At 35.4% G+C, this 15,769-nt stretch overlaps 1 protein-coding gene across 4 annotated transcripts in view; it reads right to left on the bottom strand.

Annotated features, from left to right (window-relative positions):
* The window catches only part of LOC150109126 (carnitine O-palmitoyltransferase 1, liver isoform-like), a 307,532-nt gene that overhangs the window by 132,567 nt on the left and 159,196 nt on the right, over positions 1-15,769 (bottom strand). For all 4 annotated transcript variants that reach the window (XM_090405758.1, XM_090405762.1, XM_090405750.1 and 1 more), the window contains exon 7: positions 10,502-10,579. In XM_090405758.1, coding sequence (XP_090261884.1) covers positions 10,502-10,579 — 78 coding nt within the window. The remainder of the gene's footprint in view (positions 1-10,501; positions 10,580-15,769) is intronic.

Genomic DNA, 15,769 nt, shown 5'->3' with positions numbered 1-15,769 from the left:
ACATACTTATTTAATGTCATGACACTATACCACATATACCCAGTAAAGGAGACAAGTAATAATTACTTAGGATGCTAAGCAAGAAGTCAAAGAAAGTAAAGGCATACCATTTTGAGAGCATACACTTCTTGAAAAATAACTGTTAATGCTTTCTTATCAATGTACTCAGGGATGACAGCAGATTTACTTGTAAACCTTTCCCACTGGACATATTAAGACTATTCAAACAATGTATGGAAAACTTTTTTTTTTTCATATATCAGGACAAATATTGGAAACAAAAAGAAGGAATTGCCATGGGTCCCCCTGCCTTTCTCCACCTGTTTATGGAAAATTTTGAATTTAGTAAACCTGTTTATGGAAAATTTTGAAACAAATGCAATCAAAAACTATCAGAAGAAACCAAAAGCTGGTTGCATTACAAGACAATATTTTTGTTATTGGGTCAGGAACAATGGATGAGTTAATTAATTTCAAATATTATTTGAATAGTCTGCGTCCCCATATAAAATTCACTCTTGAACTGGAAGATCACAAAAAATTACTGTTCCTTGATGTCCTTATTGAAATAAATGAAGAAGAAAAAAGATTATCCTTTTTGGTATATAGAAAGCCTACCGCAATGGGAAGATTTTCAAATGCTGCTTCACACCATCATCCATTAGAAAACATAGGCATGATTAAAACATTACAAGATGAAGTATACAATATATCCAGCACATCAATTAAAAGGAGAACTGCACTACTTGAAACAGAACCTTACACTCAATGGCTATGAACCCAAGACAATCAACAAAATTCTTAATACACCTCCTTTACTTAAACAAGATTTTAAGAATGCAATCATACTACCTTACACCAAGAATATTACAGACAAAGTGGCTATATTGCTCTGTGAGTACAACATTAAAGTGGCTTTTTAATCTTTGCATAAAATCTCCATATTCTTACATCCACCAAAACCTCCACATCACCTCATGAAAATACCAGGCATTTGTGAGATTCATTGCTCTTCTGGCATTTGCTATGTAGGTCAGACAGGAAGGTCGGGAGAGAGAGAGAGATCTGCATATCTGAACACTCACTTAAAAGATGTTGAAAAAAGAAGACAGCAAAAATCAAGCTTTGCATTCCCCAGAACTACCACAGGTCATCAAGTAGTTTGGCAACAAACAAAAATGCCTTATACTGATCATGATTGTTTTACAAGAAAGTTCAACGAAGCCTCGTCAATGCTTAGGATCCTCACAAAATGTAAGAAAAATCAAGTCTTAATCATACACCAAGTTTGGTCTGCTTTCATTAAAAATCTAACCACCATGGATCTAGGATACAGCATGCACGATGCCACAGAACATGATGGCAACACCTAGCAGTTCCAATATGCATACAGTAATGAATTTAACGTTTTTAATCTGGTTACTTATTTGTATGTACCAATTGTGAAGTTCTGATAACATCCAATATGTGTAATTAATTGTTTCTAGTCTTTTGTTATATATAACTTTGTGCTAGTACCCCTGTAGGTGTAAGTCTGATGACTTATGAAACTTGTAGGGTTTTAATTGTTTATTTTATTAACCTTGTTATTTACTTTAAAATGCAGTCTCAATACTATAAGCTTCCCACAGAACTGCTAAGCAACAGAAACTTACATTTTCATTTTTAACTATTAATTTGTTTCTGAGAACACTATTACCTCTACCTTTTTATTATTTATTCTTTTCTTTTTTCTTTTTTTTTAAAGTATCTATCCTTAAATCATGTCTCAATTCTAGAATCGGATACAATTCATTCTTACATTGGGTCACTTAATTTTCCGATTGCTGATCTTTTTTATCTTCTTTCTTGCAGGAGCTTTCACTCCACATTAAACATACAAGTTAATGATTTATGATGTCAATGGCCAGTGCTAATTTGGTAGGTCTAATACTAAGATGGAAAGGTGATAAAGACTAGAAGATGTAATAAAGGTATATCAATTAATAGCTATTGCTTGTTGATATTTAGAGAAGAAAACAAACATCAGATAATAACCAAGTATTAAATTTATTTACCTATTAAATTATTATGCCAACATCAAAGAAATACATCAATCTTGTGTAAACAGGCAAATGCAGACTAAGTGTAAAAAAGTATGATACCCACAGTCCTGTGATGGTCTCCCAGATTTTTTGGTAATGAGAGGCATCCAAATTTCTTTAGATATGGAGAATGTTGCAGTGTCGCAACATTCTCCAAATCTAAAGAAACTTGTATATAAAGGCAAATTCTAGAAACAATCTCTCCGATTTATATCAGCATCTGTATAAAAGGGAGATCCCCCCACACACACACATGATCCAGTGACCTGTATCTGTGACACAGTCTGCTACTCCCAGAATAACTGTAGTATAGATAATCCACATGTGTTCTTTCAGTTTGTCCAAAGTATGTCAATTTGCAAGAGCAAGGGATACTATAGAAACCAGATTCTAGATGATGGAGAGGATCTTTTAGAAGATAATGGTAGCTATTGCTATTGATGTTGAGTTGTTTTTCACTTGGTTATACTATAAATTAAAGATGCCAAGAAATTATATTATTGGTTTAATCCTTTATTCAAGGATTAAACCAAGCAAACAAAGTTTGCACTTGAAGTCACTTCACGACTGGACTACTTGTATATAAAGGCTAATGACTTCACATCAGTTGCCTTGGTATCCCATGATGCAATGCACATATCATTACGTACGTGTATAATACTATGCATTATGGGAAGGGCCATTACCTAGACTGGTTTCGACCTTTATTGAGGTGAACAAGTAAAGGGGGTGCTCATCATAGGCTTAGCGTAGTTAGTATAGGGGTGCAAGAGAGCCTGATAGTATTAGGGAAAATAAAAGACAAATAGAGTATATGAGAGAGAGAAAAAAAGGCCTCAGCTCTTTTATATCATTATATAGCCAAATGCTATTAGTTTTCCTTTTTCACCAATCACATATAGATGAACAACCAAAAGACCAACTGAAACTAAAGCGCAAAGATGACTGATACCCAGGTGGTTAGCTTTATTTGAATTAACCACCTTGAGTTGGCCTTCTCTGCTGGGATTGCTCTCCAGTCATCCCTGAAAATGACTAAGACCACACTGTATTAAGAGGATTGAACTATTTAAAAAACCTCTCATAGTAAAAACAGACAGAATTTTATCGCCCTCTGGTGAATATTGCATAATGTGGGTGGTCTACACCACCCAGCCAAAAATTTGATATCCCCTAGAATGTTCTTCTAAATATAAAAATCATGTGCATTGTCAACTTCCTGTAAGAAAGGTTCAAGAACCAATGCAAAGTGCAGTGGACTAAGAGGGCAACTTTTCAAATTTGCTCGACTCCTTTTTGAATTTTGACTGTGTCTGACAGGAACCCATTAACTAGGAGGTAGGTAGTTGAATTGGCATAGGCTCCTTTGATAATGGATAGCAGCTTTTTACCTATGCCAATTTGCTGGAGGATGTGGAACAGAAAGGGATGCCAGACATTATCAAATGCTTGAGTAAGGTCTACTGATAACTCTACCATTGGTTGCCTTTTCATATTAAGGGGAGTAGATCATGTACCAGAAACAAATTAAATTCTACTGCTCAGCCTGGAACGCCATACACTTGTGTGCTTTTAATTATGTATCTCATTCCCACTTTGAGCCTCTTATTGATAATGTGGAAAAATATCTTATAGTCAGTATTAGATAGAGAAATAAGTCTCCAGCTGCTGATTAAGGTGTGATCTCTATTAGGTTTTGGAATGAGGATGGTATGGTTTGCTACAAATTCACTTGGTATGTGTCCTGACAAGAGAAATGAATTTCATCTCTTCTCATTTTCCTTTCCTCCTCTTTTACCTTGCGGTGTTGAGGGTTTATTAATAATCTCAACCATTCACAGGATAAGGTGGTCAAGCCCTATGCCCCGGTGTATCCTATGTCTGCAGTGGTGTTGAGTTCTCAAGGCCGGTTTGCCTGCTTTGCGGGATGACAAACCCCAGGAACAGTGGTACACGTCTTCACCAGTTAGCCACACCCAAGGCTGGCTAACTTGGCTATGGCTGAGGAAGATCCTTCAGCTCCTCACGTCTCCAACGGGAATCAAACCTAGGCCACTCCTTCCCCAGGCATATGGTTGCGAAGCGCACAGCCACTAGGCTAACCACGCAGACAGAGAAAGACATTAAATAGTATAACTAGAATAGGAAAAATAAAATCCCAGGCCTCATAGCAAAGTTCTATCCCTAGACCATCAGGTCCTGAGGATTTTCTTCTCTGGCATTCTTTATAGGCTGTGGTAACTTCAGATGGTGTAATGGGTCTGTCAAGCCCGTCTTGGATATGAACAGGAAAGCCATTAGTGTTCCAAGAGTTATAATTTCCCACAGTACTATTGTCTTCAAACAGATTTTTGTAGTGTTTTTGAAAGGAGTCAAGGATGTCTTCAGTGGTACACGTCTTCACCATCAATGCAGATTTGAGTAATAGTCCTTTCTTTGTGGAATTTAGTGAACTGTTTATTGAAGAATGCAGCTGAAGGGTTATCTGCTAAGTGCTGCTGTATTCTTATCTTAAAATTTCTTTCTTCCACTTGTTTAGGCCTTTCCACTTCTATCTCTATGTTAATATTTCTAATAATGTTGCCACATTCTTTACTACTATGTTGGCTTGTTATGAAATGCATTAAACAGTATAACTAGAATAGGAAAAATAAAATTCTTTGGAGGAAAGCCTGTTCCTTTCCCCATTCCTTCATATTCTGTTTTACTGCTTATTTGAATTTTAACCACATATTCCAATTTCAGGTAATATTATTCCAATTTGAAGAGGATCTGAATTTGGTTGAAAAGATCAACAGAAAATTTGGTGGAGTAGGAATTCTTATTCTTGCCCCCCCCCCCTCCTTGGGTATGAAAGCGATGACAATAGACTGGAAATAGTGTGGATGTGTAATAAGGTTATTAAATGTTTATGCTCCATACAGTGGAACGGTTAGATGAAAATTCTCCCAGGAATTGGAGCCATATTTATACGGCCCACTTACACCAAATTTAAGTCTCCATGGTCCAGAACTGATCTCTACTTGTTCCATGCAGCAGAACTTAAGTAGAACTGGATTATGATCCGACACGTTGATGCCAAGATGTTTTATCTGAATTATCCTATTTATAATGGAAGAAGAGATATAAATTCGATTAAGATGGGGGTACCAATACCTTGATTCATGTACGTGTAAGACTGAAGATTAGGGTTGCAAAGCCTCCATATATCTACTAGTTGAGCATTGTTGAGTCCTTTTTTTTTTTTTTTTTTTTTTTTTAACTGTGCATATCCCACTTTTCATTCCTGGGGTGTCCTATTTTGTGTGGGATTTTCAATGCAATTTCAGTCTCCAGCTGCTATGTTGTAGTGGGTCATATAAATATGGCTCCAATTCTTGGAAGAATTTTCATCTAACTGTTCCACTGGATGGAGCATAAACATTTATAAACCTTATTACACATCCACAGAATTTCCAATCTATTGTCAAGACTCTCCCTTCTGCATCCTTTTATATATTACAAAATGACCCAAGGAGGGGGGGGGGGGAGAATAAGAATTCCTACTCCAGGTCTGTTAAATCTTCCAAAGCTCCAATAAGAAAGAAGTGGATATTGGAGAAACAAAAACCTGATATTATGGCATAGCATAAGTTTCCATATACTTGTTTAATTTACCTGTGAAATCCTTGTATGTTTAATGAGGCAATGCAGAAAGAAGATGCTATGATTAATGAAGTGTCACTGGTAAGTCTTTAACTTCTAAATTTTGGATGAACCTGATGAGGTCTTCAGTCTGTGAAGGAGCAATTGTGTACCTTGCTTCTTGTAAACTGTTTTCCAGTTTTTTTTACAATTGCTTTCTATTATTTCAATTTCATGCCTATCGTTCTTGATTTGGAAGCTAGTTATTTTCTTTTCATGTAGATGGTAATCATATTGAGAAAACTTTGAATCAGTAAACTTCATTATATTTTCTTTAACTGTATCTCTCGTTTTCCATTTATTAGCATGAGATGGGTCTTCATAGTCTATAAACTGTTCGGAGCTTGAAGATCCACGACCTTCTTCATCTTTACATTTTTTTATTACTTCTCTAAAACTACATCTAAAAGAAATTTTAAATGTTGTTCCTTTTTTAATTTTTTTTTTATTAATTCATCTTTCCTTTTTTGATGATCATGTCTGCATATTAAGTTCTTTCAGTTGTCTTTCTTGCTTTTCTGATTGTTCTCAGGTTTCTCCTTGTAGAACAGTTTCATGTTTTTGCATTTCGTCTTTAACTGTTCAGTTGTTATACTAGGTTCATTATTGGTAATTTCAACTGATGTTGTTCTGTGTATATTTGACTGGGAAAGTGGCTCCTGCAGATCTGGAAATTTGGGTCTAATTTTTAGCTGATTTAGTCACGCACCTTTTGTGATTTTACCAATGTAGTTTGTTTAAAAGTGCATTACTAGACTGAATTGGAAGATTCGGGAACTCTTCATTATGCCTCTCTGATATATACAGTGTTCTAACTGGCGCTACCGGTACTCCCACTCTTTCAGCAAAAGTTCTAAAAGGACAAGTGTTAATGTGATGTTTGAGAAACTTTAGCATTTCTGACAGTGTTTGAGACACTGATCAGTAATATGTCTGATCTCCATGCAGTTGAAACATTTAGATTTGGGGCAGTTACCACCCAATTGATCATATGAATAACAATGCAGGCACTGCTTTTGTATTCCAGGATAGTTTATCATAACTTGTGTTGTACCGATGTTGACAAAATTTGGTATTGGCATCTTCATATCTATTGTGAAGGTGACATCACCAGAAAACTAGTTTGGAACTTCATCTGATAAACTCTTTAGTGTTACTAATCTTACCCCATTTCGAGAATGTCTGTATAAGAATTTCATTACTGTTCTCTATATATTCCATTGGAAATCTTTCGATTTTTACTGTTGTTACCCAGCTACTGACCGCTACAGGAATAACTGTGCTGCCTTCAAAAGTAAAACCCTGTAATCCCTTGTTTACACATTTTTAACTACAATTAAATATTTCCCTCTGCCATACAGGGTGAAAGAATAAATCTTATTAGCACCAACTATCTCTTTTAAAACCTTAGTCACCCAACTCGCTTCTTCACATCCTGGAATTTCAATTCCTAGAGTTCACACCATTGGAGGAATTGGTATCATTATCTCAGGTGGGGAAAAAGACTAAAACCTCTAAGTTTGATTGTAAGATAGAAAAAAAAAACAAAAAAACTGTCGGTAAGAAGAGTGACAATTAAATAATCCCATGATATAGAAGTAATTTTACACCACCAGCAAATGTTTTACTTGAGCTACTATAAAATGGCAGCTGTGATGCTGTCATAAGTAATCCCAGTAATGCAGATACACTGCACTACCAGCAATATTAATATTTACTTAAAAACAGTGATAGTGGGGGCAAAACCACCAATAAAATAAAATCCAAATGAAAAACAAATGAAAGAAAACCAAAGTACTTATCTTGCCAAAAACCGAGATGTCATCAGCGGAAGCCAGTTGAGGTTGTATCAGTGGCAGCCAGGCCCAGAAGTGATAGTAACGCTGAAGTAATGCACAAGTCATATTTCCATGTGGAAGTAGTCAAAAGATTTTTCTCACTTGGTTATACTATAAATTAAAGATGCTAAGTAGAACTGGATTACTGAGATCTCCTTGGTTGAATCCTTTACCCAAGTATAAGCAAACTTTGTTTGCCACATGAAGTTACTTCACGACTGGGCTACTTGTATATAATGGCTAATAACTTCACATCGATAGTATTTTAGTAATAAGGTATGACACTTTTTTGACTACTTTATATGGAAATATGACTTCTGCATTACTTCAACCTTGTTATCACTTCTGGGTCTGGCTCCCAATGATGAGATCTCAATAAATGTCAAAATCGGTCTGGATAGTGACCCTTTCCATAATGCATAGCATTATACATATCTGCAAGGATATGTGCATTGCATTGTGGGATACCAAGACAATTGATGCGAAGTCATTAGCCTCTATATACAAGCAGCACAGTCATTAAATGACTTCACTTGCAAACTTTGTTCACTTACACTTGGATAAAGGATTAAATTAAACCAAGAATACAACTTCTTGGCATCTTTATTTATAATGGAAGTAATTTTAGGTATGAAGATCATCTGTATGTTATATGTTTTAAGCATATATGCAGCATTTTTTTTTTTTTTTTTTTTTTTTTTTTTTTTTTTTTAGGTGTCCTAGGTATAAGGGATGACAATAGATTTTTTGTGCTCTGAATTGGGAGGCAGAGTGATTTGGGGAATAGGGAGAGTTCGGCTGATTCCGTGAAGAGGAAAGCCACTGGCTAAAAAAAAAAAAAAGTGCCTCAGATGTGAAGATTTCAGTGGAGAGTTTAGTTTGGCTAGAACAGATGTGTCTGGCTCTATTTGCTGAGGTTTAGATAAAACCATATTGCTGTAAGGAATAGTGATGTGATAGATGATGGGTGTGCATTCCATGGAGGGCAGTTTTTCAGTGAGCAGTAAAGGATGAGGATCTGTTAGTTAGTCAGGTGACCAGAGTCTCAAGGACAGACAGTTACTGTTTTCCTTTTCACTGGTAAAACAGATTCTCAGGCGGTGGCTGTTGAGATTTACTAAAAACATTTCTAATATGTCCAAGCAATGCAGCCAAATGGAGAATATATTGTCACAGTAGTATCCCCCACCAGTCTTTTCACAGAAAATGTTCTGTGAAAAGACTGGTGGGGGATATAAAGGAAGGACCCACAGCTATGCCTTTTGTGTATCTTTACAACTCTTCCCATGACTTTTCTTTAGTTACTTTGACAAAGCTTAGCATTTACAAATTTATTGGCATATTAAAGGGCAGATTCTGAGTTATTACTTGCCAGAACTTTCATTATTTCTTCTTTTCCTGGAATGTCTCTTTATCTCAACCATGATGCTTGAATTTTTCCATTTTTGCAATGCAAGGGTGCCTCAGGGCTCTGTTCTTTTATCTGCCCTTTTTCTTCTCTACATGTACGACCTACTTTAAATCATCTCCTATGTTATGCTTATGTGTAAACTCACATTTTACAATGCCAGCATTCAAAACCAAATTCAAAAGAACAGGATGGTTAATCCTTATTCATATAGCATTGCATGTGTTCTGTCCAGTTAGCCTGTTTTTGCATGAAAAAAAGGAAGGGAAAAAAAAAAAAACATGCCACCATACAAGACCAGATAACTTACCTTCAAATGAAAAGCCCTAATAAAAGTTTTTTGCATCCTAGACAGGATTCAAACCTAGGTCTTTCCATCCAAAGACCATCATGAAAACTGACTAAGCTACAGAGGCACTCACTCACTATCACCACTAATCCTATATACAGCTTTGTTGATAATAGTACGTTCTATTTGTATAACTCGTTCAATAAAACCATGCAGTGCTCAGACATCCCAAGTTTCAAAATCATCTGCAACCATTCTTAGACACTGTTCATACCATCTGAAGGATGGTACTTCAAACAGGGCAAGGATAACCTGGTCACTTTCAATGCCATCAAAATAGTCTGGCCTTTACTCTTGCAAAAGGAATCTTAGCTCACCTACCAATACCTTCAGCAATATACAAATCACCAGACAAAATTGGATTTCTCCTTGGACTAACACTTACCTCCATCCTCTAATGACAAACACATAACATCAGTAACTTCCTCACCTCTAAAATACTAGACATTATTTTCTGCCCTAAACACTACTTTTCATCCAACCAGCTACTAAACTTTATACAACTATTCATAGAAGAGTGTTCACATCTTTGGGGTAGTGCCTAAAAACCTCAAATTCTCAATGCTGTCAAGAGGAGAATGATTCAGATGAGAGGGCCTCCTCCCTTATTAACTCACTTAGACCTCTATCTCACAGAACAAACTGTTTTAGTTCTGTCTTTTCTACAGGTACTTCCATGGACACTGCTCCATGGAACTAGCAACAATCATTCCACCATTTTGCAATAGGCTTGTTAAAACAAGGGCAACATCGCTTTTCAGTACAACTTCGCATACTCCAAATCTGCTTCTCATCTTACTATTTTATTCCATCTACCTCTTTCCTCTGGAACAGCTTCCTCATGAAATGTTTCCAAACAACTACAACCCAAATGTCAACATATTTCTTCTTTTCCAACTCTCTCCTGAACTCCCATGCACAACACTAATGTGCTACAGGTTCTTCTGCTTCTCATGAATGGGAAAACTTAAAATAAAATCTGCAAGGATAATACATTACAATAATAAACATGTTTTTCCAACCTATTTTGTAAAATACTCTGATTATAAAATAGTTGCCTCATTTTATAAATTCAAGGTTTAAAATCACTATTACAAACTTTAATAAGGAATAAAAATAATTAAAAGCAAAAAATTACCATTCCATAACAGTTGCTATAAACAATCAATGGAGATCTGCTTCGAAGATATACATATTCTTCCCACCAATCACTGACCTATGAAACAAAACAGCACTTGTTAATAAAATTCTATTTAGCATACATAATTCCAAATACAATTAATCTGTAATAAAAACAAAACAGAACAATAAAACTGATGTGCTGTTTTTATAGCATCATTATGAGAAAGAGAGAGAGAAATATAACCAATATTATGTCATATTAGAGTGACATACACAGCAGGAAGTTCCAGATCCATTCCTCTTTAAGGAGGATGAAACTATGATTTAAAGCATAATGACAAATGATACACTGATTTATCACTGTCATTTTGGAATTTCTTCATAATGCTGAAATTTTGTTACCAAATAAAATTATCCAGTGTGAGATCACTGTCCCACTTGCTGTATGCCTGAAGTGGCTTGAAAAAGTTCCCTGTTTGGTCTCAAGAGCAAGGCTTCCAAGACTAGGTTTAAAAAAAAAAAAAAAATGAATAAAAATACAAAAGAAATATAAAATAAATAAAAATAAGAAAAAAAAAATCTCTAACCCATCCATAGTATAGATGTACTATAGATTTACAAATAAAACTTTCATGGGTGGGAAGCCATATAAAAAATGAATTAAAAACTTCCTTCCCTGAAAACCATAAATATTATCATGGACCTCTCCCCCTTCATATAAAGATACCATCCCTGATTTGTAAACTACAGAAATTGTCTATATGTATATCAATGAATATCCATGAGAACAATGAGGAATGAAAAAGTGCTCTAAAGCCTATAAACAAACAGTTCTAATAAATATTCACTCAGCATGATAGTCTTCTCAATAAAATTCAACTACTTAAATTAATTTATTTCTCATTACATTAATTAATGAAGGACTTTTTATTTGTAATGAATCCTATCACTGAGAGGTTGGATATTTAAAGTACTAGGGACAGTACAAAAGTAAGATCTATCCCCCTCCCCCTCTGAAAATATCATTACATAAACAATAGGGTTTTCTTGTTGTTTTGTTTACAAGGAATAATTTTTCATCATTCACTAGCATTCTGTCACTTTTGAACGAAGTCTCCATCATTCTCTATATACTTTTGCCATCACTGAGTGAGACACCGTATGCCAACATTAAGTCTCTATTCCAATGTCAAAGCTCATCATGAACAGCTTGTTTCAGCTATTCATTATCCATGAAACTGCATCCTGGGAGTGCATCCTTCAGAAGGCCAAACAGATAGTAGTCAGAGGATGTCAGATTCACATTATGGATGGAATAGGAAAGATCAATCCCACCAAACATTGCAATTTCATCCCTTATGTGCAAACTGGTATGAGTCTGCATGGTTCTAGAAAGAGCTCATGTATATATTGCTGGTGGGGTGAACTCTGTGGAAAACAGAAGTGAAGAACAGAAATGACTTTTATGTCTAACCAATCAACTTTTCCTGCATTTTTATTGTATTCTATTACACGATGAGGGTTCAGTATTTCCTGATTAATCTATATCTCTTCCTTGATGATTTCATGAAATTTTTGTAATAGTAATAGCTGGTCAGCAAGCACACTTCCTTTCTCTATTTTACTTATCCTTGAAAAGAACACAGAACACGTGGCATATCTGGTGGAAAATTTATTCTGCTATGTGCACCAATACAAATATTTTCCTCCAGATAGAAGATGTAGATACAGAAGTGCTTGAGTTGAACTGAATTATATTTATAACCAATGTCAATGATGACACATGCCCCCATAATTCAACCATTTTTAAGTTGTTTTGGAGGAAGTTTTTTTTTTTAAATGCAAATGCATGCTTAAGATACTTGGGCTCGCAAGGACTCCATTTTTAAAGTGCTTGAGATAACTCAAACTTAGCAGTGAAAAGGTTAACGTGAAAATCTGATCATGACAGCCTCTGTTTAACTTGAACCCAGGCTCTTATTCTTCAAGTTTCCCTTTCATAATTTTCCTCAGTTACTTTCATGTTCAGTTTTCTTTCCCTTTTCATAGATGAGTACTATGAGAGCTCTATTCCAATCATCTGGAATTCAACCTTGTTTCTTGACCAAAATTATACAGTGTAATCAATGTCCACTGTAATAAAAGTTTTATACCACCATATTCGAGTATTTCTGGTTGAATATTATCTACTCCAGCTGCCTTTTCACATATCAGGTTTTTGGTGGCTTTTTCCACCCAAGTACAGTTTTTTTTACAACCCAAAAATTTAATATTGTAACATAAAATGCGGATATATATGCTAAAATAAAAAGCCAAAAGGCTTCAGTTCTGCCTGGTCTGAACTGAATAGCTCTGAGGAGAACCAACCAGTTCGAAACAGCTGCCAGGCCAATGAAACCTTACAAAAATGGACTAATAAAAGGCGAATATATAGATGCTTGGACGGAGCCTATGTCTTCTATTAGTCTGCACTAAGGCAACTCATGAATGCCAGGGAGTGTATTCCCATAAGCTCTCTGGTCAATTTACCTTACAAAACTTTCATAGTTTCTACATTCAGCTTGAAATAATGCTGGATTTAATATCCACTTTACTTATATAATTTTGCATCACCAAACTGAAGCTTTTTGGCTCTTTATTTTAGTAAATACTTTTACACACCGATCGAGAGTTCGCTTACAAAAAATACATTTCTCTGACATTATTAAGTTCCTTAATAATAGAAAACATTACTAATAGAAGCCACAGGTGCTTGGGCAGCACCTATGTATTCTATTAGTCCGTGCTGAGGCAACTCGTGAATGCTGGGAAGCGTATTCCCGTAAGCTCTCTGGTCAACTTACCTTACAAAACTTTCATTGTTTCTAAATTCGGCTTTGAAATGATACTGGATTTAATATCCACTTTACTTATATAAAATAATAAAATAATAAAATAAAAATATATATACTTTTCATAGGGTTTGGAATCTTTTATCATGAACTAGAATAATACTAAAATGTTAAATTGTTGTCACTTAACTGCTCTCTTGTAGTTGATGTGGCTCTCAAAAACAAATGGAGGCATGTTTGGACACATCTAAACCTGAATAACAGTAATAAATATGTCATATTTGGTCAAAAGTGATGAGAAAGAGGAAGGATGGAGTTCCTTCCTTCAACATTAATCACAAAGATAAACTTCTTGATTGGCAAGAAGTTTCAAGTAGAGAAATATGAGCAAATTTCAAAAGATGGAGTTTTGAAATTTGTTGTCCCATAGGAAAGAGAAGAGTTTTTTTGAGTCACAGGAGAAGAGAGTCTGATGTAAAGAAAAAGGAAAAGGTGATCCTTGTTGAAAATTTAATTAGAAGAGTAGAAAATGATTCCCAGACATAGAGAAATATGTTTGGAAAAATCTGAAGAGAAAGGCAAAGCAAATAGTGATCTTTAAGTACCTATTGGATTTCTGTTTAGGACATGGACTAGTCATTTCAATAATAACTTGTGCCAACAAAAAAAAAAGAAAAGATGTACACAAAGTCACATGGAGAAAAGACACAAGAGATAAAAAGTCCTTTTGACTATGTTATTGTTGATAGTGATATCTTTAGACTGATTCAAGAGTATACAGTGAATACAAAATAGAATAGAAGTGTCACCAATTAGTTCCGTGCATGATAAAAAAAAAGAAAAGAATATCAATTTGGGGGTAAAAATGTTTTTTTAAAAAAAGAATCAAAGTTGAGCAGCCATCAGAGGTAAATTGTAGACTCAAATATACAAATATTATTAGTATTTGTATATTTACAATGACCACCTGGGGGAGGGGGGGAGACATGGACAGAAAAATTTAAATTTCATGGTGGAATGAAGAAGTTAAAACAATAACATAGACAGTCCTGGAAAGAAAGTATAGCTGTTAGCAAGTTAGTCAGCATGTTTTTGGAGAGCATAGAGAAAAATATAAGCAAGCTATGCATAAAAATAGCCAAACCATGACAAGGCTTTGATAAGAATACAAAAGATAAATATCACAAAGATGGCAAAATGTTCTGGAAGCCTTTGAAAAAGAAGAAATAATACTGTAAAAGGATCAGAGATGACAAAGGTGATATAAAAGCTGAAGATAGAGATATTCTGAATGTCTGAAATAATTACTTTCAAAGACTGTTAAATGAAACACACAGTAACAAAACAATGGTAGAAAATATTCAAGAGGAATGCATCAGGAGTACATATCAATATATTATTATTATTACATAACACCTCCATGGAGAAGACTCATCGAGGGAGGGCATCTACTCTACAACTCTCTGTCTCCACCAATCCACCACCCGCAATAATGCCACAATGCCATCTACCGGCAACCACCACCCCTAGTATTTTCCCAGGCAATCACAAACATCCATGACCACAGCAGGATTTGAACCTGCAACCTTTTGGCTGGAGAGTGGATATGCTAACCACTAGGCCAACCAGGCCGGTTGAGGTAATATATGAGGTAAAAAAGCCAAAAGAGACCTGAAATATGGAAAAGCAGATAAAGTAGAAGTGAAGTGAAAAATACCATCATATTTGAGTATATCAACCAGATATACTCAAATATGGTCGTATTATTATATGACACCTGCAACGAGTCCTTACTCATTGCAGGAGGACAGTCTACATCCCCTACAAGTTAATCCTCCATTTACAGAGCAACTCCTCCATCTATATAAACACTATACCACTACTGAAACACATTTAAGGCTCACTAACAGTATTTTTGTCTCTTAATTGCATGTGTTCCCAGACTGATGTGCCTACATACAGGATGAAAAATCCAAGTTTTTGTTAGAAAATCCTGCTACTCTTGTACGAGATCATCATCTTGCATTCAGCTTAAAAAAACAATGCACAGATTGAGATTCCTCTTTGCCATGACGAGAATCAAATCTGATCTTTTCCAATCAAAGAACAATATTCCACTTCTCCTAACTGTGAGCTATGGAGAAGCTGAAAAGATTTAAAGAGCTTAAAAATATAAAAGGATTATGCAGTAGCTCACTGCATAATTCTAAAAAGACTGGTCAGCAGATAAATTCCAGAGAATTATAGAATCCATCTACAAAGAGGAAAATAACAATGCGAAATATCACATTCTTGGTGATAACAAGGGGTGCTTAAGGGTCAAAGCTGTATAACTGATAGGAGACCTCCACATAGCCTTTAACGGAATGCGGAGAACCGACCAGGGCTTCTGACCTAATGTCCAATCCTCACCTTCTCGTGGTGCACCCTGTTGGGTATCTACTTGGATACTG

Source organism: Typopeltis vanoorti, chromosome 2 (genome assembly GCF_054136105.1).
Source record: "Typopeltis vanoorti isolate ZY-2024b chromosome 2, IOZ_Tvanoo_1.0, whole genome shotgun sequence".
NCBI lineage: Eukaryota > Metazoa > Arthropoda > Arachnida > Uropygi > Thelyphonidae > Typopeltis > Typopeltis vanoorti.
This window is presented reverse-complemented; position numbering and strand designations above follow the sequence as displayed.